Source organism: Pristiophorus japonicus, chromosome 8 (assembly GCF_044704955.1).
Source record: "Pristiophorus japonicus isolate sPriJap1 chromosome 8, sPriJap1.hap1, whole genome shotgun sequence".
NCBI lineage: Eukaryota > Metazoa > Chordata > Chondrichthyes > Pristiophoridae > Pristiophorus > Pristiophorus japonicus.
Genome location: NC_091984.1, coordinates 188,985,128 through 189,010,583, shown reverse-complemented (window position 1 = coordinate 189,010,583; position 25,456 = coordinate 188,985,128). Strand labels below are relative to the sequence as shown.

Genomic DNA, 25,456 nt, shown 5'->3' with positions numbered 1-25,456 from the left:
CCCCATATCCCTTGATTTCCTCACTGCCCAAAAATCTATCCATCTCTGTCTTGAATATACTCATCGACTGCAGCCCGCTGGGGTAGAGAATTTCAAAGATTCACAACCCTCTGAGTGAAGAAATATCTCCTCATCTAAATCCTAAATGGCCGACTTCTTATGCTGAGACTATGCTCCCTAGTTCTAGACTCTCCAGTTAGGAGAAACAGCCTCTTAGCATCTAGCCTGTCAAGCCCTCTTAAGAATTTTATACATTTTAATGAGATTACCTCTCTGTTTTTTAAACCCCAGAGGGTATAGACCCATTCTACTCAATCTCTTCTCATAGGACAGCCCTCTCCTCCCAGGAATCAGTCTAGTGAACCTTCTTTGCATCCCATCTATGACAAGTATATCCTTCCTTCGGTAAGGAAACTGTACACAGTACTCCAGGTGTGGCCTCACTAAAGCCCTATATAATTGCAGCAAATCTTGCTTATTGTTGTACTGAAACCCCCTTTGCAATAAAGTCTAACATAACATTTGCCTTCCTAATTGCTTGCTGTACCTGCATGTGAAGTTTCTGTGATTCGTGTACAAGGATCCCCAAATCCCTATGCATACCAACATTTACTAATCTCTCACCATTTAAAAAATATTCTGCTTTTCCATTCTGCCTATGAAAGTGAATAATTTCACATTTTCCCACATTATACTCCATTTGCCACCTTCTTGCCCAATTACTTATATCCCTTTGCAGCCTCTTTGTGTCCTCCTCACAGCCTATTTTCCTACCTAGCGTTGTATCATCGGTAAACTTGGATACATTACAGTCGGTCCTTTCATCTAAATCATTAAAATAGATTGTAAATAGCTGAGGCCCAAGCACTGATCCTTGCGGTACACCACTAGTTACAACCTGCCATCCTGAAAATGGCTTGCTTATTTCTAATCTTGTGTAATAACGTCTTCTGTGGCATCTTATCGGACCTTCTGAAAATCCAAATTTACTGCATCCACTTATTCCCCCTTATCTACCTCGTTAGTTACACCCTCAAAAAATTCCAATAGATTTGTTAAACATGATTTCCCTTTCCTAAAACTGTATTGACTTCACCTAATTATATTATGATTTTCTAAGTGCCCTTTTACCATGTCATTGATAATGGATTCCAGCATGATGTCAGGCTAACTGGCCTATAGTTCCCTGTTTTTTCTCTCCCTCCTTTCTTGAACAACAGGGTTGCATTTGCTACCTTCCAAGCCACGGGCCCCGTTCTGGAATCTAGGAAGATCAAAAACAATGCATCCACTATCTCTGCAGCCACCTCTTTTAGAACCATCAGGTCAGTGATGGCAGTGATGAACTTGTGTTCCTCATACATTCATATGCTGTAATGTTCTGCTGTAGTATTTATGTCGATGGAAAGAGAAGGCTGGTTAGAAGCTTAAGCTAGACATTGATGAGAGCTTTCCCTTAACTAATCCATATACAATATGGAGACTAAAAAACCACCAGTAATCTTGTATTTTTTGCAGTTTAACAAATTCTTATGCTATGATGTGGTCATAGACTGTGATGGTGCTTAACTGTAAATGATTTAGCGCTAAACTTAGGGTAAAGACTAATCCTTCAGCACAAAGGTCATTGTGCATCATGACACAGCACGCATGGGGAATCAATGCCCACGCAGTACATCTGCAGTCCCGAAAAAAACAGACCAACAAAATGGAACCCAGCCATCCATAAAATGAACAGCATTTAATTATAAACCTAAATTACAGATCCTATCTAACCACGGGCTTCAAACTACAATTATAAACCACAAAAGCTTTGCTCTTTCAGCTTTTCTGTGTTTCTTGATTCCATTATCGCCTTGTAATCACTCTCAGATATCCGTTATTTTCTACAGCATATTGAAGGTAGAAATACTCATTCTGGTTTCAGTACAAAACAATGTTCTAAAACCTGGCTGTGCTATCTCATTAAGTCAAATGTTTAAGACACTTCCGACATAATATATTCTGTTAGTGCAAATATCTCATCCCAATTTTCAAATACACTCATTGCTTTATTTGTCTAATAGCAAAATGTAAATGGTTCCAGATTATATCAAAACATTTTGTTTAATTCTCTACATTATTATAGAACATGTTTTTATTAACTTTACTAAAATCATCTCTTGTTTTGAATTAATTGGTCAAAATCTCATTTGAAAAGTCCTTTAATGGGTGTATCTGTTGTCTTTTCTTGTACCAATTCTTCTTTCACTTGGGTCAGCTCCTTCTCTTGCTCTTGCAGTCCCACTTTCTCTTGCCGTGCCTCCTCTTTCTCTGACTCCTTCTCTTGCTGCACCTCTTTCTCTTTGCCCTCCTCCTTCAGTACCTCCTTCTCTTCCTCTGGCTCCTTCTCTTGCTGCACCTCCTTCTCTTTCTCTGGCTCCTTCTCCTTTTCCACTTCCTTCTCAGCTTCAGACTTCTTCTCAGTTTGAACAGGAATCACTATTTCTACAGGAGCCTGGACAGTCGGTTTGGGTAGGGGAGCATTCACAATTAGAATTCCGTCAGAGGTCAAGGATGAGGTCACAGACAGGGTGTCCACATCTGAAGGAAGCCTGTGATCACATTTTAAAAAAGAAGAAAAATCAGAATTAATTCAGTTTATCCAAAACAAATGTGCTGTGCAAACAGGAAACCTGGCATGACTTCTGTGACATGAGGCTTCCTTAAGTTTGGTATCTGCTCCATGTGCAGTGTTTTACATATATATCACAGGATTTCATTTCTCTTTGATATCTACAATATAATTACATTTGGTATATGGAGTGTTATTGCATTGAACATTCATTATAGGTGCCTGCAGTATCTGTTACTTCTGTATATGGCACAGTGATAGCATTTTCAGTGTTAAAAGTGTTGCACGAACCTGTCACCATCTGTGACACACACATTATAGTGAGAGTGCATTAATTTGTAATTGTGCAACCTGGCAACTAGATTTGCACAAATTGCTCAGAAAGTTTCCTGAAAATTTTTTATCTATCTTTTTCAATAACTGAAATTTCAATTGTCTAAATTAAGAGATGAAACAGATTCATTTTACAAATCAAAAATTACATATTTCACAACAAAATATGTTGTGCTCTGTTCCTCTCCTCCTCACCCTATCCCTCTCTCCTCCTCACTTTATCCCTCCCCCTCTTCATTCCATCTCTCTCCCTTCCTTACCCTGTTCCTCTCCACTCCTCACCCTGTCCTTCTCCCTCTCCTCACCCTTTTCCTTCCCCTTCACTCTGTCCCTCACCCTCACCCTGTCTCTCTCCCCCTCCCCCCTCTCCCTGTCCCTCCCTCTCTCTCTGTCCCTTACCTTCTCTCTATCCCTCTCCCCTCTCACTCTGTCTCTCTCCCCCTCGCTCTGTCCCTCTGCTCCTCCCTGTCCCTTTCCCCCTCACCCTGTCCCTCCCCCTCTCCCTGTCCCACTCCCTGTCCCTCTCCCCCTCACTCTACCCCTCCCCCCTCTCCCTGTCCCTCTCCCTGTCCCTCCCTCTCTCTCTGTCCCTTACCTTCTCCTTGTCCCTCTCCCCCTCACTCTGTCCCTCTCCCCCTCCCTGTCCCTTTCCCCCTCCTCACCCTGTCCCTCTCCCCCTCCTCACCCTGTCCCTCTCTGCTGTTTCCTTCTAACTTCTCCTCTTTCCCCACCCGTCCTCTCTCCCTCACCTTCCTCCTGCTTCCTCCCCCTCCATCTACTTCTTCGGGCTCCCCTCTGCTTATTCTCCCCTCCCTTCCCTTTGTTCCACCATATCCCCATTCTCTAAACCTGACCCGTAAAGTATCCTTGGTTTCCTTAAGTGCAACACCACAAAAGATTAGTTAGTTATCTTAAAACTTTGGTTCTTTCACCTCCTTTCTGTTTCTCTCTCACATATACCTACGCTATTTTATTTTAGTTACTAGCTTGTGTGAGATGTAAAGGCTACTTTGCCGTTGGACTGGCTGAATTATTTCTTGACTCTCATGTTCTTTTCCTACATATCTCTTTATATATTTGCTTGTATTAATCATCTTATTAAACATGGCATTCAAGTTAAGTACCAAGACGATGGTTTGATTTAAAAAAACAATGCACTCACTTGTACTTTCTGGTAAAACTTCTAGAAATAAACCCATGTTGATCTTGTCTTTCTTCGTGGTTTCCTGGAAACAAGAGCATTTTTATCTCTGAATGTGTCATCGTTCACAGCCATATTGTGAAGGCAAAGTGACCAAAATAAATATGTAATTGTGGCTGGCCAGGTGTATCACAATGGTCTTTTCTACTCTTGTACATTCCTATCTTCCTATGTAAGTTCAATTGAATAATGTTTAACAATGTGCAAGCGAGCTAGATCAGCTTAACAATTGAAATGGCCATACTCTGCTTAAATTTCAATGTGAAGTGCAAGTTTTTGACAAGTATCTATATAGATAGAGAGGGAATATAAAAGTGCACAATGAGACTCCTGCTGGACAAAGCACATCGGGTGAAGAAAGTGACAGACTCGGCTGTGATGCCGTCCATGGTAAAATAGTCTGCCAGCACTCAGTGTCGAGGCCAACACCCACAGTATAGCCACTCAGGTGAGGTGAGGTATTGGAGTGAAGCCAGTGCCCATGGAACCATAGTTCAGCATTAGTCAGCTCCTTCAAAAGATCAGGAAAGAAAATTGAAAACATAAAACAAAATTGAGAATCATTAACTTTCTAACATTGTAAGATGCACCTATATGTCCATGTTTAGTTTTTAACAGGGCAGCATTTACTTTAGATGTTTGATAAATGATCTCTATACCCATGCCACTTTCCCTCCTCTCTCCAGTTGGATGTTAATGAAAGCCTGACCTTTATCTGAACCTTCTGGTTTGATATCAGAATGCTCCAACATTTTCAGCACACCACAACTTCAGGTCAATCTTCTATCATGCCAATTATACAATCACTTGTTAACAATGAAGCACAAAGTCACAGCCTTTTCAACTTTTCAACCAGTATATTTCTTCTCTAAGTATGGAAATTTAAGTTTCAACTCATTTCACCATCATACATGCGCATCAGATATAACAGCTGAGAAATTGGTCTCGGGTGGCGGTGCACAACGGGCAGTATCGGATTGGCCGCCCGTTATATGCAGCACCTGCGATATGGGGTTAGAACCCCCACTTTTGAGCTTATCGCCCAAAAATGGGTGTTATTTCCAGTGTGGATGGTAAAAAAGGGTTTTCAGATCGCCGGCTTCTCGTCCATTCTCAAAACATGTAGTTTACATTTTTTGAAAAAGGGCGTTACCGCGAGCGATATCAAATGGGCAGCAGCGTTAAATTTTTTTGCCCTTCTGCCGTAAAGTGTGGCCGTCCTTAGCAATGGCATGGCAACGCTCGATTCCCGCGATTCTGGAGGTCAAGGGTCACCATGACATGCGCAGAAGAGGAGACAGAGAGAGAGGGAGCTCAGAGGGACTGAAGGCGTGGCTGGGTGTGGTGTGGCTGCTTTGGGAGGAAGGAGGGAGACTTTAGAGCTTCACAACAAGTAGGCAAACAAAAAGTAGCTGTTACCAGCCACATATTTGACCGAATTTGCCTTATAATGGAGGGAGAGGAGGAGGCATCACAGCACGCTGTGGAGACTGACGCTGGAGAGAGCAGTGAGTTGGGAGAGGAGCACATTGGAGGCTGCAAAAAGCCAGGAGGGTCTTGGAGGAGGCAAATGCCTCCCTCCTGCAGGAGGTCGAGTCACGCTGGGGTGAGTTGACACAGGGAGAGCGTGGGAAGCCCACCCCAAAGGCCTAACAGAGCATTTGGACCGAGATAACAGAGGTGGTCTCGTCGGTGATCAACGAGGTGCGTGGGGGCAACCAATGCCGCAAACGATGGAACGACCTTGTGGGATCTGCAAGAGTAAGTATTACATTGATTTACATGTACTTATGTATTTATATAATTTGATTTGTAACAGTCATGAGTGACTATCATCAGATGTGAGGTCTTGCACTTTTACCGGGAATGTCTTACTGAAAGTCTGCGGTCACGGTGTACGTCTTTAGGTAAAGAATGATAATAATCATAAAAATCATAGAAACATAGAAACATAAAAAATAGGTGCAGGAGTAGGCCATTCGGCCCTTCGAGCCTGCACCACCATTCAATAAGATCATGGCTGATCATTCACCTCAGTACCCCTTTCCTGCTTTTTCTCCATACCCCTTGATCCCTTTAGCCGTAAGGGCCACATCTAACTCCCTCTTGGACATATCTAACGAACTGGCATCAACAACTTTCTGTGGTAGAGAATTCCACAGGTTAGCAACTCTCTGAGTGAAGAAGTTTCTCCTCATCCCGGTCCTAAATGGCTTACCCCTTATCCTTAGACTGTAACCTCTGGTTCTGGACTTCCCCAACATTGGAAACATTCTTCCTGCATCTATCCTGTCCAACCCAGTCAGAATTTTATATGTTTCTATGAGATCCCCTCTCATTCTTCTAAACTCCAGTGAATACAGGCCCAGTCGATCCAGTCTCTACTCAGGTGTCAGTCCTGCCATCCCGGGAATCAGTCTGGTGAACCTTCGCTGCATTCCCTCAATAGCAAGAACATTCTTCCTCAGATTAGGAGACCAAAACTGAACACAATATTCCAGGTGAGGCCTCACCAAGCCCTGTACAACTGCAGTAAGATCTCCCCGCTCCTATACTCAAATCCGCTAGCTATGAAGGCCAACATGCCATTTGCCTTCTTCACCGCCAGCTGTACCTGCATGCCAACTTTCAATGACTGATGTACCATGACACCCAGGTCTCATTGCACCTCCCCTTTTCCTAATTTGCCGCCATTCAGATAATATTCTGCCTTCAGATTTTTTCCACTGAAGTGGATAACCTCACATTTATCCACATTATACTGCATCTGCCATGCATTTGCCCACTCATCTAACTCAAGTCACCCTGCAGTCTCTTAGCATCCTCCTCACAGCTCACACCGCCACCCAGCTTAGTGTCATCTGCAAACGTGGAGATATTACACTCAATTCCTTCATCTAAATCATTGATGTATATTGTAAATAGCTGGGGTCCCAGCACTGAGCCCTGCGGCACTCCATTAATCACTGCCTGCCATTCTGAAAAGGACCCGTTTATCCCGACTCTCTGCTTCCTGTCTGTCAACCTGTTCTCTATCCATGCCAATACATTACCCCCAATACCATGTGCTTTAATTTTGCACACTAATTTCTTGTGTGGGACCTTGTCAAAAGCCTTTTGAAAGTCCAAATAAACTACATCCACTGGTTCTCCCTTGTCCACTCTACTAGTTACATCCTCAAAAAATTCTAGATGATTTCCCTTTCATAAATCCATGCTGACTTGGACTGATCCTGTCACTGCTTTCCAAATGCGCTGCTACTTCATCTTTAATAATTGATTGCATCTGTCGGTTATGTGTTGTATCAGTGTCTGTGACAGTACCTAGCAATGATATCATGCAATGATCTCAAGCCATGTCGTCCTGTCACCTTTTATAGAAGAAACTATCGACGATGAGGTCCGTGCAGAGGCGAACGGGTGGGGGTGCCATCAGTCCCCAGCGACATCACAGAGATAGAGGAGCGTGTGCCCGCACTCGTGCGTAAGTACCCCCGGATAGCCACAGATGCATCTGCAGACCCTGAAGTGATGCCACATGAGTAAACCTTACTCCATTACGTGATGTAAAGTCAGCAGATGCCACACCCACTCATATCCGAACAATCATATATGATAGATGATTTTTAAAAGTGTCGTAGAAATAATGTTGGCGTAATGAAAATCATTGCAATGCACAATGTGTTGATGGTCATGAAATGTGATGTCTGCGATGATTTTAAGAGCGGTGCTGCTTTTGTCGTGCATATGCTGTGTGTAGTGCCGGATTCACCTTGTGACCCTAGCACCCCCTTCTCCTCTAATAACCTAATTTGTGTCTTGCAGCTCAGCCAGCAGCGTGGCCCCAGGCAAGGCCAGAGGCCAGAAGGTGGGGACGCGGGGCAGGAGTCGACCGACAATCCTACTACATCTGGTGCTGAGGAGCTCCGATTGTCGCCCGTCAATCCGCTAGGTCTGTTCTCGACGGATGAGAGCGCGGACTTCGAAGAACCTGCATCGCCATGCTCCAGAAGCTATTCCACCCCCAAGGCCATCTAGTGGTCCTCCAGTCATTCCCGCCTCCACTCTGGAGATGCTGGCCCCAAGCATCTCTCCATTTGTCCCCAGGATGGCGCCGACCCCGAGGAGGCCTCGTGGACGCGGCAGGTCTGTTTTTTGAGCGCGACATGACAGCGGAGAGATGATACAGTTGTCCAGGAGGACTGTAGACATTGGTGACCAGCTCATCGAAGCATTGGGGACATATCCCGACACATAGCCACCATGACTGAGTACATTCCACGCATGATGGAGTCCCTGGATGCGATAGCCAGGAACACTGCTGCCACAGGCCTCCCATTGGTCCCTGAGCATGGTACTCCACCCCTAGGTTCCGCACCACCACTGCAAACAACAGATGAGAGCAAGGACCAAGATCCTGCTTCTGCATTAGAGAATGCTACCCCCTCGGCATCCCCGCTCTCCCGTACCCATCCAACCAACACATCTGCCTTCATCCCTCCCGATGAGGCACCGCATGAGGAGCTCCTCAGCCAGGCACCGTGGAGCGAGGAGAGGAAGCGGTAGAGGTGGGGAGAAGAAGGAGCGGGGGGAAGGAAAATTAGGTGCATGTGGGCAGGTGATGGCTGTGTTATATCTCCATCTGGGTGTATCCAATTTGTTGTAATGTATGGGGGCTGGGGATCACGCTCCTGCTTTGCCTTTGTATTCTGTATTGGTGGACATGTTGAACATGTGATTTATGTCAATGGTGGAAAAAGTGGGTTGTGGGCAGGGTTTGGGTGTTATTGGCTGTGATACTTATGATTTCAGACCAAGGTTGGTATTAAACTTTTGTTATTGAACATGAAAGGGTTAAATAAAACTTAACATCAATCAAATTAAAATTTAACTGGCACCAAGGTGATGGGCACCATTGATGTCTGAGCTGCACACACACAGCAGTGTGTCAGCATTGTCACTCACATCAGCGCTCTTTCAGACAAATCTTTCTGATATCAGCTCCTCACGTAAGAGTGGGATTTAACAAATGCCAGCCACAGCACTGGCGTTCGTTCCGGTTAGTTCCACTTTTTGTGGGCGTTTTTTTGAGTGAGCGATATTGTGGGCGATATGTGTGCGAGGTGGTGAAATTGACGATGGGCGCTCTTCATGGGCGCTGGTTTGGGTAAATATGCTCTTTACGACAAAAAACAGTGGCCCGACGTTCATATTGAATCTCGGTGTTAATTCCGTGCGGGAAGTAACGCTGGCCGATATTATGGGCGTTAAAATCGCCCATTCTGCTGATACCGCCGATACCGCCTGTTGTGTGCTACCGCCCCCAGACGAATTTCCAGCCCAACATGCGTAAGAACCTGTAATTGGGGAAGCTTTACAATATTAAATGTGACTTATAGTTATGCAATAAAAATGGATTAAAAGAAACCGATAATATAGAGCAGGTTTCAGTCAGGATAATTTTTTTTTAAGCGCTCAAAAAATTGCAAGTATAAGACCAGGAAAATGAATTTGTTTCCTGGTGTGGTCTGAAAATCTGGTGACAGTGTTGAGAGACCCTCTCCCCTCCACCACCCCGGCACAAGCGCATTTGGAAGTACTCGCATTTGAGAGTCGGGGGTGTGGCCAGTTTTATGGGCGGCGATTTATTTGGGCGGAAGGTTTGATGGACAGACGTAAAAGATCGAGGCGATTTGGGCATATTGTAGTAACTCACATAGGCCCATGATTCCACGATCTATTAAGCCATGTCATTGATTTGCACAAAGGTTATGGCCGCAAGTTTGCCTACCTGGGCGGGTCCGGTGTGGACAGTGTCCGTGGGGGGTCGCGACCCCGCTGCTGGCTCCATCCCACTGCCGTAAACGAACTTACCTTAATGGGGCCTATTAAGCACACCCAGCATGTTATCCAGCCCAATTACATGGAGCGGGTCTGGTGATGTCATTCATGACATGTTTTCAGCCAGGATCTTTAAAGGGACCATGGCCACGTCAGATTTGACGTGTAATCTGACATACTGCTGTCAGTGCACTACAGCATTGCAGTGCTGCGAACACTGACAATGACTACACAGAGGCAGAGGGCTGCACCCAGGTTCTCCGATGACTCCCTCCATATGCTTACAGAGGGAGTCAGACCATGCGGGGAGGTCCTCTTCCCTTCTGATGGGCGGAAAACACCTCCCCAGCAGAGCAAAACAGCCAGCAGATTGCAGAGGAGGACACAAGCAGAGATGTATTCAGGAGGACCTGGGTGCAATGCAGCAAATGTTTCATTGATTTCATTAAATCACGAAACGTTAGTACAAAGCCACATTCAACTTCATCCTGCTGTGCCTCTCATCACATCCCCATCACTCTGCCTTCCATACCCCACTCCTGCACATCCTCACTCACACCAACTTACCTTGTACAACCACCCATTCCGCTCTCGCTATCTAGATTATCACATCCCTATCTCACCATACACCCCTCACACTCACCTTCATCCTAGTGCAATCATACCAACTAACAACACACAAGGTTAGGCAGTTGGGTGTTTTATCCAATGTTTATGTAACGTTTCTGTTAATGTGGTGTTAAACATAAAGGGGGAGAACTTCGCGTGTTTTGTGCCTCCCGTTGGTACCCCCAGGGGGCGCTATCGGGACACAAACAACTTCTCGCCAGAGGCCTGGGGCTGCTACCGACTCCTGTGAAATTCCGCGTTAGTGCCCCGCTCCTGCCAGTGACGCCCGGGCCACTGCGCCAGCGATAACAATGTTATCACCGTGCACAGCAACTTGTTTTCACTCCGGAGCAAAACTTTGGTCGCGCCCCGTGAGGCCTAAACGGGCGATGCTCGCACCAGCTTTGTAGGCCACGAACCGAGCTTCAGTCCACTTGCGGGGCGACAATTAAAGGGGAGATATGCCGTGAAATTTAGAAAAATGGCCAACTTACCAATCGCGGCCGTGTCTTCCAGAAATCGCAGGGGCCCATGGCACAATGTTGCAGCCCAGCACTCGGCTTCTGTGCCGGGCTGCTGCCACGACATCCCGCTCCCCAGTGGTGTAGTGACAGCCCCTTCTCCCCGATGCCGAGTCGGCAACGTGACCTCCCCTCCTGCCTGTGCAAGGCGGCTCTCCGCCTAGCGCTGGAAAATTCTGCCGGTTAGCGCGCTCTACTTCCTCTCAGGGGCGGTAACCCCAATTTTGCTGCTAGGGCGGGACTTCCTCGCCGGGCACAGAATTCCCACCTCGCCTCGGTTACCACCTCCAAACAAGGCGATACCGAATTTCGCCCCCCCAAAATCTTTACTTTAAACACTTTTCGGTCTTGGACAGATTTGTGTGCACCTTTGGAAGTGGCTCAGTGAGTTGCAGTGAATGGTGAGACATAACGCGATGCCCCGCAATGGTGATGAGTGTGAAAGGAATAGCTTGGGCATTGCTGGGATGCTTTATTATGTTGGTGTGGGGTGGTGCCAACCTGGCACATCATGTGGCAGCCATATGGTTTTACAGCGTAAAGTTAACTAAGTTCGGTCATAATGAGGCCATCCCTGGCTTCCTGGACAGCAATGTACTCGGGTGCTGATGCCCTGTGTCCTGTGCAACATTAGATGATTGGGGAGAAGGTTGGCATTGTTGTTGGTGCTGCTGGTGTTGGGGCTCATCGTGGTCCGATTCTGAGGACCTATGTGAGCCAGTACAAATGGCCCCATGTTAATGGATTCAATGGCAGGTGAAGTACAGATGACCGAAGCATTATGTCAATGGTGAAAGAGTTGTTCCAATGAGGTGACACTGGATGGAGACTTTGCTGGAAACACTTGCAGCCTGCAGAATCTGTGCTGGAAATGTTCTGAGCAACAGATTCTGCCTGAGGAAAGTGATCATCTGTCAGGTGGGAGCTTTTACTGTACATTTGATGCTGTCAAGTAATCAGCTGGAGCAATGGCCACTGAATTCCCACCTCAGGTTAACAGACATGCTTTCTAAGCAGTGTGGTTAAGGGTCTGACAGCTAGCTGTTAATCATCTCAATTGGGTCACCCGAAGAATGACAGCGGTTTCCCAAACTCGCTGTCAAAAGTAACAACTTTCCCAACCGACCTATTACTGATCACGCCCGCTACCATGCGGGGAAATTCCAGCCTATGTGTGTATCTGGGCACAGATGTGGAGTAAACTCCAGGTCGGAATCTTCAGAAACACAAAATATCTGCAGGGCAGAAATCACTGATGGTAATATTAGTATGATGTTCCTCTCTCCATTAATTTAAGTACAACAACAACAACTTACATTTATATAGCGCCTTTAATGTAGTAAAGCGTCCCAAGGAGCTTCTTAGAAGCGATTATCAAACAAAATTTGACACCAAGACACATAAGGAATCATAGAATCATAGAATGGTTACAGCATAGAAGGAGGTCATTTGGCCCATCGAGCCCGTGCCGGCTCTCTGCAAGTGCATTTCAGCTAGTGCCATTCCCCGCCCTTACCCCGTAGTTCTGCACATTTTTTTTCCTTCAGGTACTTATCCAATTCCCTTTTGAAAGCTACAACCACCCTTTCAGGCAGTGCATTCCAGATCCTTACCACTCGCTGCGTAAAAAAGATTTTCCTCATGTTGCCTTTGGTTCTTTTGCCAATCACCTTAAATCTGTGCCCTTTGGTTCTCGACCCTTCTGCCAATGGGAACAGTTTCTCTCTATCTACTCTGTCCAGACCCCTCATGATTTTGAACACCTGCACCAAATCTCCTCTCAGGCTTCTCTGCTCTAAAGAGTACAACCCAGCTTCTCCAGTCTGTCCACATAACTGAAGTCCCTCATTCCTGGAACCATTCTTGTAAATCATTTCTGCACCCTCTCTAAGGCCTTCACATTCTTCCTAAAGTGTGGTGCCCAAAATTGGACACAATACTCCAATTGAGGATGAACTAGTGTTTTATACAGGTTCATCTTAACTTCCTTGCTTTTGTACTCTCTGTCTCTATTTGTGAAGCCCAGGATCCGTATGTTTTTTAACCACCTTCTCAACCTGCCCTGCCACCTTCAATGATTTTTGCACATATACCCCCAGGTCTCTCTGTTCCTGCACCCCCTTTGGAATTGTACCCTTTAGTTTATATTGCCTCTCCTCGTTTTTCCTCCCAAAATGTATCACTTCGCACTTTTCTGCGTTAAATTTCATCTGCCACCTGTCCGCCCATTTCACCAGCTTGTCTATCCTTGGTGAAGACAGAAGTAAGCTACTCATTTAGTACCTTAGGCATGCCCTCTGCCTCCATGCATAGGTCTCCTTTTTGGTCCCTAATCGGCCCCACCCCTCCTCTTACTACTCATTTACTATTTATATGCCTATAGAAGACTTTTAAATTCCCTTTTATGTTGGCTGCCAATATATTCTCATACCCTCTCTTTGACCCTCTTATCTTCTTTTTCACTTCCCCGCTGAACTTTCTATATTCAGCCTGATTCTCACTTGTTTGACTTCTGTTACATACGCTCTTTTTCTGCTTCATTTTGCTCTCTATCTCTTTCGTCATCCAGGGAGCACTGACTTTAGTTGCCCTACCTTTCCCCTTGTGGGAATGTACCTCGACTGTACCTGAACCATCGCCACTTTGAAGGCAGCCCATTGTTCGATTGTAGTTTTGCCTGCCAATCTTTGATTCCAATTTACGTCCAGATACGTTCTCAACCCATTGAAATTTGCCCTCCTCCAATTAAATATTTTTACCTAGATTTCTCCCTGTCTTTTTCCATAGCTAACCTAAACCTTATGATACTATGATCACTGTTCCCTAAATGTTCCCCTACTGACACTTGCTCCACTTAACCCACCTCATTCCCCAGAACCAGATCCAGCAATGCCTCCTTCCTCGTTGGACCGGAAACATACTGATCAAGAAAGTTCTCCTGAACACACTTCAGAAATTCTTCCCCCTCTTTGCCCTTTACACTATTACTATCCCAGTCTATATTAGGATAAGTGAAGTCCCCCATTATCACTACTCTATTGTTTTTGCACCTCTCTGTATTTCCTTGCAAATTTGCTCCTCTATATCCTTCCCACTAGATGGTGTCCTATAGAATACATCTGGTAGTGTAATGGTATCTCTATTGTTTCTTAACTCTAACCAAATAGATTATGTTCTTGATCCCTCCTGAACCTCCTCTCTCTCCGCACTGTAATACTCTCCTTAATCAATACTGGCACCCCACCTTCTTTCTTTCCTTCCCTATCTTTCCTGAACACCTTATATCCAGGAATATTTAAATTGCAATCCTGCCCTTTTTTGAGCCAGGTCTCCGTTATCGTCACAACATCATATTTGCAAGGAGATGTTAAAGTGTTAATAGCTCTGTTACAATAGCTGTCAGTTGAATGTCATACAAGCAGTAGGGTACGTGCACAAATATCAGCAAGTCTTGTACTTGATAAAATAATATATACAAAATGCTCAGTTTTCCTGGTAATAGCACCATCTACTGTTTTAGAAATGCAAGACATCATCAGGCAAGATAGGTCAGAATTTTGCATTTTTTCACCATCCTGCCACGTATCAGTCGGGAGTTTCCCCTGCCACATGTATGTGCACTAGACCCTGACCAGGCTGTCTGCCTGGAGGAGGGAGCAGGGATTGGCTGCAGCAGACTCAGGAAGCCTCTCACAGTGTAGAATGACCAGCGCCTTTGTGCCAGTGCAGCCTTCGGCCGCCTGATGAAAAGAGTGTTCGAAGACCAGGCCCTCAAATCTACCACCAAGCTCATGGTCTACAGGGCTGTCGTAATACTCGCCCTCTATGGCTCAGAGGCATGGACCATGTACAGTAAACACCTCAAGTCACTGGAGAAATACCACCAGCGATGTCTCCGCAAGATCCTACAAATCCCCTGGGAGGACAGACGCACCAACGTTAGCGTCCTCGACCAGGCCAACATCCCCAGCATTGAAGCACTGGCCACACTTGATCAGCTCCGCTGGGCAGGTCACATTGTCCGTATGCCAGACACGAGACTCTAAAAGCAAGCGCTCTACTCGGAACTCCTTCATGGCAAATGAGCCAAAGGTGGGCAGAGGAAACGTTACAAGGACACCCTCAAAGCCTCCCTGATAAAGTGCAACATCCCCACTGACACCTGGGAGTCTCTGGCCAAAGACTGCCCTAAGTGGAGGAAGTGCAGCTGGGAGGGTGCTGAGCGCCTCGCATCCCATTGGCGAGAGCATGCAAAAAACAAAGGCAGCAGCGGAAAGAACGTGCGGCAAACCTGTCTCACCCTCCCTTACCCTCAACGACTGTCTGTCCCACCTGTGGCAGGGACTATGGCTCTCGCATTGGACTGTTCAGCCACCTAAGGACTCATTCTAAGCGTGGAAGCAAGTCTTCCTCGATTCCAAGGGACTGCCTACGATGATGATGATGGCTGGCTGAAGAAATGCAAATTTTTAATTAATTTTGAAATTGTTGGTGCCTTTGCAATTGATCACCCTGCAATTGATTGCATGGACTTTGTAGCCCTTTAATTTTTTAAGTACCCCCCACCCCCTCCATAGCTATGTTGGATGCCAGGGATGCACAGAGTTGCTGAGATGCAAATGGCACAAAATACATAATTATAATATATCCGCCCATACTCGGCGGGACATATATACGCACGGCATCCCTTCCTGTAGAAAATAATGGAAGAAGATTGGGGAAAGGTCACCTCCAGCAGAGAATCTGTTCTTCTGAAGACTATGAACATGACAATTTTTATTATTTAAATATTTATTGATTTAAGCCCAGTGCTTTAGACAATCAATGCAACCAATCACTCTGGTTTAAACGGTGTGGAGATGTGTCTATATTTTGATAGCTGCTATAAGCGGAGTAGGATCACGATTTGCATACTTAAGCAGCCGCCCATCTGTTTTAGGTTGGCCTATAAATGGGTAAGTGGCACACCCATCAAGGCCATTGATGAAGGCACCAAGGTGCCCCCGACCCTGATATTCAATTGCCAGCCACCTGTTTTTCAGGTTAGAAACGGGCAGCCAGCAGTTAAAAATCTCTCCTCTCCCCCATCACTGTCCAGATTCTTGAAGGAAGCATGTCCACTTGGGTAACGGCACTACTGTTACCTTGGGAACCGCACTGCAGCACGGGTCAACCCCACACAGAGAGAAGGAGAAAAACAAAATCATATTTATTAGAAAAGAAGCATTCCTGGAAATTACTATTTGTTACTATAACAGATCAGCATTTAGCTTATGACACTGGGAAAGTGTTAATAGTACTTACAAGCCATAACAGTTGACATGCACTTTCCTCAATTACTAGTCAACAGCCAGTAGCAGATTTGTAAACCTTTCCTCTTCACCCTTTAATAATTACAGTACTATTATTTTGGCCTGTAGAAGGGCGAAATGGATAATATAGAACAGCAAATACGCCACTGCAAATATGATAAAAACTGCATCAAGCAGTAGTATTTGTGACTAAATTCTATATCAAATTCTATGCCACAGGATGTTACCATTAGCAATAAAACAACAACAACAACAACTTGTATTTATATAGCACCTTTAATGTAGTAAAACATCCCAAGATGCTTCACAGGAGTATTATAAGACAAAAATGTTTTTTGATACCGAGCCACATAAGAAGAAATTATGGCAGATGACCAAAAGCTTGGTCAAAGAGGTAGGTTTTAAGGAGTGCCTTGAAAGAGGAAAGAGAGGTAGAGAGGCAGAGAGGTTTAGGGAGGGAGTTCCAGAGCTTAGGGCCCAGGCAGCTGAAGGCACAGCCACCGATGATTGAGTGATTATAATCTGGGATGCTCAAGATGGCAGAACTTGAGGAGTGTAGATATCTGCGGGGTTGTGAGGCTGAAGGAGATTACAGAGTTAGGGAGGGGTGAGACCATTCAGGGATTTGAAAACAAGGATGAGAATCAAGGCGCTGCTTAACTGGGAGCCAATGTAGTACAGGGGTGATGGGTGAGCGAGACCTGGTGCGAGTTAGGACACGGGCTGCCAAGTTTTGGATGACCTCCAGTTTATGTAGGGTAGAATGTGGGATGCCAGCTAGAAGTGCATTGGAGTAGTCAAGTCTAGAGGCAACCAAAGGCATGGATGAGGGCTTCAGCAGCAGATGAGCTGAGGCAGGGGCAGAGACAGGCAATGATGTGGAGGTGGAAACATTACCTAAATTAAAACTAAGATTGCTGGACATAACACTGCAGGCACATCAACATTAGAAATGTTATGCTTTTGATTTTTAAAATACCATCATGTAAGATCTGCAATTTTCAGGGACAAATTGATAGAGCACACACAGCGAGTGTCACTGGATAGCAACCAGGAATAGAAGCCCAGGCCCAGAATATTACTGCGATCTATACTACCCCTACCAGCACTCTGGCTGAGATCAGATAACGTAGAACTGACTGGGAATTGAATCTGGGATCATTCTGGTCTATCTGGTTCTGTATCACCCTTGGGTGGTGCATTTACTCACTGAGCCATCCCAGGGAACTTGTGAAAGGTTTTCGAATTGTGGAACTATTATGGACAGTGTGCTAGTAAATCTTACTGCAGTCGCAAACCTGGAGCCACTTAAATGTTCTTGTCCTTTTATTTGATTCTTTATTGCACGTGTTGATTCCAGTTTGCAACTGAATCACTTCAATGCAAATAGTCCTGTGTCACAATCGGCATTTGTAGATCAGAGTGCGTTTCATAAGGTTACAAGGTACGTACCGATGAGGGAGGCCATTCAGCCCATCCTGGATCATCCACCTAGAAAAGCGTACAGTCCGTCCATTACACCATCCAATTAGTTCTTAAATGTTTCTGGAATTTTTACACTCAGAGATACTTCACCGAGGTCATGAATGGCACTATATAAATACAAGTTCTTTCTTTTCACCTATTTGAACGTGTCACAGATCAGCTTTAAGTAATGTCCTGGGCTTACCTTTTCTATATCATTTAATATCTTCGGAGCTTTCCTGTGCCCTTCAGTTACTGCCTTTCAAAGTTGAATAGCCCAAAATGTCAGCAGTTTTCCCTCATAACGCAGCCCTCTTACACCAGAGAATCGAAATTCAAAGCAGCGAAGTTCATGTACAAATATTTCTCCAACCTCATAGTTATCTGCGCTCTGTTTTTACACAGTTATTAACCGGGGGCTAATATTTGCGTACAAATTGCACACACAGGAAGGAAGTAAAGTGGTGTGAAGTTTGTATAAGAACTATACTGATCATAATTCTACACTTAGGGGTCAACAGTGCGGCTCTTTCCTGCACTGCTTCCGGGCCTCGAAACTCTCCCTGGTGTCTCAGTGACAAGAACTGCACACAACAACAATTTATATTTATATATTGCCCTTAACGTCCCAAGGCATTTCACAGTAGCATTTTAAAACAAGATTTGACACCGAGCTACATAAGGAGATATTAGGACAGGTAACTCGGACAAAGAAGCAGGTTTTAAGGAGTGTCTTAAAGGAGACAAGAGAGGCGGAGAGGTTTATGGAGGGAATTCCAGAGCTCAGGACCTTGGCAGCTGAAGGCACGGCCGCCAATGGTGGAACAATTAAAATTGGGAATGCTCAAGAGGCCAACATTGGAGGGGCACAGAGATCTTGAAGGGTTGTAGGACTGGAGGAGATTACAGAGATAGGGAGGCCAGAACTTGGGAATGCTCAAGAGGCCAACATTGGAGGAGCACAGAGATCTTGAAGGGTTGTAGGACTGGAGGAGATTACAGAGATAGGGAGGCCAGAACTTAGGCTGCAGTCTGAACATTTAATTTAACTATTAAAGGAAGGTCCAAGTCAGCATGGATTTACGAAGGGGAAATCATGCTTGACAAATCTTCTAGAATTTTTTGAGGATGTAACTAGTAGAGTGGACAAGGGAGAACCAGTGGATATGATGTATTTGGACTTTCAAAAAGCTTTTGACAAGGTCCCACACAAGAGATTAGTATGCAAAATTAAAGCACATGGTATTGGGGGTAATGTACTGACATGGATAGAGAACTGGTTGGCAGACAGGAAGCAAAGAGTAGGAATAAACGGGTCCTTTTCAGAAAGGCAGACAGTGACTAGTGGGGTACCGCAAGGTTCAGTGCTGGAACCCCGGCTATTTACAATATACATTAATGATTTAGACGAAGGAATTGAATGTAATATCTCCAAGTTTGCAGATGACATTAAGCTGGGTGGCGTTGTGAGCTGTGAGGAGGATGCTAAGAGGCTGCAGGGTGACTTGGACAGGTTAGGTGAGTGGGCAAATGTATGGCAGATGCAGTATAATGTAGATTAATGTGAGGTTATCCACTTTGGTGGCAAAAACAGGAAGGCAGAATATTATCTGAATGGTGACAGATTAGGAAAAGGGGAGGTGCAACGAGACCTGGGTGTCATGGTACATCAGTCGTTGAAAGTTGGCATGCAAGTACAGCAGGCGGTGAAGCAGGCATGTTGGCCTTCATAATGAGAGGATTTGAGTATTGGAGCAGGGAGGTCTTACTGCAGTTGTACAGGGCTTTGGTGAGGCCACACATTGAATATTGTGTACAGTTTTGGTCTCCTAATCTGAGGAAGGACATTCTTGCTATTGAGGGAGTGCAGCGAAGGTTCACCAGGCTGATTCCCGGAATGGCAGGACTGACATATGAAGAAAGACTGGATCGACTAGACTTACCTTCACTGGAATTTAGAAGAATGAGAGGGGATCTCATAGAAACATATAAAATTCTGACTGGATTGGACAGGATAGATGCAGGAAGAATGTTCCCAATGTTGGGAAAGTCCAGAACCAGGGGTCACAGTCTAAGGATAAGGGGTAAGCCATTTAGGACCAAGATGAGGAGAAACTTCTTCACTCAGAGAATTGTGAACCTGTGGAATTCTCTACCGCAGAAAGATGTTGAGGCCAGTTCATTAGATATATTCAAAAGGGAGTTAGATGTGACCCTTACGGCTGAAGGAATCAAGGGGTATGGAGAGAAAGCAGGAATGGGGTATTGAAGTTGCATGATCAGCCATGATCATATTGAATGGTGGTGCAGGCTCGAAGGGCTGCATGGCCTACTCCTGCACCTATTTTCTATGTTTCTATAAGAGCTCAAATATACATTTTCCTCTGTGAATGAATGCCCATCTAGAGACACATCTGAGACAAATATAAAGAAAGAAATGTGAATTAAAAGAAATTAACTTTAAAAAAAAATGAAGCACAGGAAATGTCAGCATTTCTATATTCTCTTAATGGAGCAAGTTGCTCCTTTGCCAACATTTTTTACTTTAATCTCAGTGCTACTGTATTTTGGAAACAATGTTTTGACAACATTATCAAAAGAATGTGATATATTTAGACATTAAACTCACTGCAGTTTGTTGACATGCAAGTATAGCAGAACATGATGTTATATTCTTCTTCTTGAATGGGCTTAGACAGAAGAAGAACTAAGTGATACGTTAGTGCAGTGAGTTACAGTGTGCCATGCCAGGGGCTGGTATGATGCAGACTTGGGATTGCCCTGTCTAGGCTCACACATGTGAAATGGTCACTTGGCTCACGAGGCCAACACCTGTAGGACGCAAAGGAAGAAAATTGCAGGAATGTAGAGGAAATATAAATTATATAGGCCCGGATTTTCCGGGGCCTATGACCATGTAGACTGTACTCAGGCAAAAGTGCTCCGCAAGTTTCCGTGTGCAATGTGCACGCGCGAAAATCCGGAACTTGCAATCTGTCAAGTTTCAGCTTGACAGATTGTAAGAATCCGAAGGAAGTGGTCTTTCACTGGTGCAGGGTTGCCCAACTACTGCCCAGCAAATGCCCACAAAGCAGGCATAGGGCCTTTTACCAGTGTAAGCATTTAAATAAATATTAAAATAAAATGTTTTATATCATTTAAACATTCAAAACTTTAAAAATTAGTTTTAGGTTACTTTTGGCCCGTTAAAAATGTTTACATTTATTTTTCAAAAAGTTGCATATTTGTTTCAAATGTTTGATTGTATTTTAATTAATTTTGAACATGTGATGATTTATTTTTATTTAAGTGCTGTGAAATTGTGTTTTTAGGGGATTCCTATTCATGCTTATGAGGATTCCGTATGTAGATGGAATCTCCATAAGCATAATAGGAATCCCCCTTTGTGATTGGTTGGGCTGGCCCATGTGATCCCAGGGTTGCTTGCAAACCGCATGCGCCCCTGGGATATGTGGGCCTTTATGCAGGCCTACGCAGGACCGTATGAGTCCGAAGATACGGAGGCACCAGATAGGTGCGTACTTTTCTTGCGGATCGGAGGCAGTCACCCGTGGGACACCTCCGATGCAATTTCCAGTTCATAATCTTTTTTAAATTCTCTCTAATAACTAGAGGACTGCTAACGCCAGGACAAAGGGATAGACCGAATAATTACAGGCCAGTCAGATTAACCTCGGTGGTGGGCAAGTTATTGGAATCAATTCTGATGATCATTATAAACCTTCATTTAGAAAGGCACAGATTGATAGAAACATAGAAACATAGAAAATAGGTGCAGGAGTAGGCCATTCGGCCCTTCGAGCCTGCACCACCATTCAATAAAATCATGGCTGATCATTCACCTCAGTACCCCTTTCCTGCTTTCTCTCCCTACCCCTTGCTCCCTTTAGCCGTCAGGGCCATATCTAATTCCCTCTTGAATATATCCAATGAACTGGCATCAACAACTCTCTGCGGTCGAGAATTCCAGAGGTTAACAACTCTGAGTGAAAAAGGTTCTCCTCATCTCGGTCCTAAATGGCTTACCCCTTATCCTTAGACTGTGACCCCTGGTTCTGGACTTCCCCAACCTTGGGAACATTCTTCCTGCCTCTAACCTGTCCAATCCCGTCAGAATGTTATATGTTTCTATGAGATCCCCTCTCATTCTTCTAAATTCCAGTGAATATAAGCCTAATTGATCCAATCTTTCTTCATATGTCAAGCCTGTCATCCCGGGAATCAGTTTGGTGAACCTTCGCTGCACTCCCTCAATAGCAAGAATGTCCTTCCTCAGATTAGGAGACCAAAACTGTACATAATATTCAATGTGTGGCCTCACCAAGGCCCTGTACAACTGTAGTAAGACCTCCCTGTTCCTAGACTCAAATCCTCTTGCTGAGCTTGATGAGGGTGGTGCATTTGATGTAGGCTACATGGATTTTAGCAAGGCCTTTGACAAGGTCCCACATGGCAGACTGGTCAGCAAAGTAAAAGCCTATGGGATCCAAGAGAAAGTGGCAAGTTGGATCCAAAATTGCCTCAGTGGCAGGAACGTTGATGGGTGTTTTGCGACTGGATACAAAAATTGGCTTCTCTCCCTGCCCCCGCATCTTAACCTCTGGTGTCCCCCAAGGATCTATTCTTGGCCTCCTCCTATTTCTCTTCTATAACTTTGCCCCTTGGCGACATCATCCAAAAACACAGTGCCAGTTTCCACATGTACGTTGACATCCAGCTCTACCTCACTACCACTTCTCACAACCCCTCCACGATCTCTAAGCTGTCAGATTGCTTGTTCGACATGCAGTTCTGCATAAGCAGAAATTTTCTCCAAACAAATATTGGGAAAACCAAAGCCATTGTTTTTGGTCCCCGCCGCAAACTCAGTTCCCTATCCATACTGACTTCATCCTTCTCTCTGAGGCTGAACCACACTGTTCGCAACCTTGATGTCATATTTGACCCTGAAATTAGCTTTCGACCACATATCCACAGTATAACTAAGACCGCCTATTTCCACCTCCATAACATTGCCTGACTCCGCCCTTGCCTCAGCTCATCTGCTGCTGAAAACCTCATCCAGGCCTTTGTTTCTTCTAGACTTGACTATTCCAACATACTCCTGGCTGGCTTCCCACATTCTACCCTACATAAACTTGAGATCACCTACAATTCGGCTGCCCATGTCCTAACTCAACCAACTCCCACTCACCCATCACTCTTTCTGACCTACATTGGCTCCCGGTTACGCTATGCCCCGATTTCAAAATGATCATCCTTCTTTTCAAATCCCTCCATGGCCTCGCCCCTCCTTATCTCTGTAATCTCCTTCAGCCCCACAATCCCCCCGCCCCAAGGTATCTGCATTCCACTAATTCTATCCTCTTGAGCATCCCTGATTATAATCACTCAACCATTGGTGGCCGTGCCTTCTGTTGCCTAGGCCCTAAGCTCTGGAATTTCCTGCCTAAACCTCTCCACCTCTCTACCTCTCTTTCCTTCTTTAAGACGCTCCTTAAAACATATCTCTTTGACCAAACTTTTGGTCATCTGCCCTAATTTCTCCTTGTGTGGCTAGGTGTCAAATTTGTTGTCTCATTATACTCCTGTGAAGCCCCTTGGGATGTTTCACTATGTTAAAGGCACTACATAAATACAAGTTGTTGTTGTTGTTGTGTGGTTGATAGTTAGGAAGAACGCTGTTGAGTGCAAGAAGATATCAATGGACTGGTCAGGTGGGAAGAAAAGTGGCAAATGGAATTCAATTCCGATAAGTGTGAGGGAATGCATTTGGGGAGGGCAAAGAAGGCAAGGGAATACACAATAAATCGTAGGATACTGAGAAGTGTAGAGGAACAGAGTGAACTTGAAATGCATGTCCACAAATCCCTGAAAGTAGCAGGACAGTAGATAACATGGTTAAGAAGGCTTACAGGATACTTTCCTTTATTAGCCAAGGCATAGAATATAAGAGGTCGAACTGTCGTATAAAATAATAGTTAGGCCACAGCTAGAGTACTGTGCACAATTCTGGTCACCACATTACAGAAAAGATGTGATTGCACTGGAGAGGGTACAGAGAAGATTTACAAGGATGTTGCCAGGACTGGAAAATGTTAACTCTGAGGAAAGATTGGATAGGCTGGGGTTGTTTTCTTTGGAACAGAGGAGGCTGAGGGGAGATTTAATTGAGGTGTATAAAATTATGATGGACCTAGATAGACTGGATAGGAAGGACCTATCTCCCTTAGCAAAGAGGTCAATAACCAGGGGGCATCGATTTAAAGTAATTAGTCGAAGGATTAGAGGAGAGTTGTGGATAACTTCTTTTTCCCAGAGGATGGTGGGGGTCTGGAACTCACTGCCTGAAAGGGTGGTCGAGGCAGAAACTCGCATTGCATTTAAACAGTGCTTGGATCTGCACTTGAAATGTCGTAACCTACAAAACTGTGGACCAAAAGCTGAAAGTGTGATTAGATTGATAGCTCTTTTTGGACTAGCACAGACATGATGAGCTGAATGGCCTCCTTCCGTGAGACAAATTTCTACGATTCCAAAATCTGACACCGAGCCGCATAAGACGATATTTGAACAGCTGACCAAAAGCTTGGTCAAAGAGGTAGGTTTTGAGGAACGTCTTAAAGGTGGAGAGGCAGGTAGAGAGGCAGAGAGGTTTCGCGAGGGAGTTCCAGAACTTAGGGCCTAGGCAGCTGAAAGGACGGCTACCGATGGTGGAGCGATGAAAATCAGGGATGCACAAAAGGCCAGTATTTGCTGATTGTTTTTGAGGTGCTGTTACCGGTCATTGACGTACCTGAAATCACCAAATAACCATCCTGGGTCTTCACCTGGAGCTCCTCGGGGGTGAAATGTTTGATGTCAAGGCTGATTTTCCAATTGCCCAAGGTGTGCTGGATCAGGGACGTTCCCGCACTGAGCTGCCGCTGCAGGGTTGGCAGGCAGCGGTTGGGCGTTGTGCTGTCAGCCGGGCTCGAGTGCGACTGCCCGGGCCAGCTCGAGCTAAGCCGGTTCTCCACCCACTCCATCCAGTCCCTCAGCGGCTCTTCGGGGTAAGCGGGGAGCCCGAAATCCTGATCAAACAGGCGGCTTGGGAATTGATGGCTTCTAAAGGGATCCCAGCGACTTCGGAAAAATTGATGCGAGGTGGACATTTTTCAAAGGGTAGGGGGAAGAGGAAATGCTTCAAATTGAAAAACTGAACTTCAAAAAAAAAAACAAGTTAGCTCAAGCTGAAGCAACTCCCTGTACTGGGATGTTACCACATCTGACAGTACTTATATACCAGCCCTGCACCCTACACATAACTACCTCACAAATAAATGCTCTTCTGATTTGACACAAGGGGCAAAGTTGGAACTTTCTGGTAGTCAGCACAATGCAGCCACATTGCATCACATCACAAGTTATATATAGAGGCTTGACAAAGAGAAACTAATGATTTTATTTATAGCTTGCATTCCACGGTACGGATCGCAGAGATCTGTCATGCCGATGTTGCTCTTTTACTCTGAATGTTTCTTCTAACTTCTACCACTGA

General features: G+C 45.1%; 1 protein-coding gene across 1 annotated transcript; it reads right to left on the bottom strand.

Annotated features, from left to right (window-relative positions):
- Positions 1-2,096: 2,096 nt before the first annotated feature.
- On the bottom strand, positions 2,097-25,070 carry LOC139268264 (heat shock protein beta-1). Its single transcript, XM_070886318.1, has 3 exons — positions 24,713-25,070; positions 4,110-4,173; positions 2,097-2,594 (listed from the first exon to the last, which is right to left on the bottom strand). The coding sequence occupies exons 1-3, from the start codon at positions 25,068-25,070 to the stop codon at positions 2,189-2,191; spliced, it is 828 nt and encodes a 275-aa protein (XP_070742419.1). The 3' UTR covers positions 2,097-2,188.
- Positions 25,071-25,456: the final 386 nt, after the last annotated feature.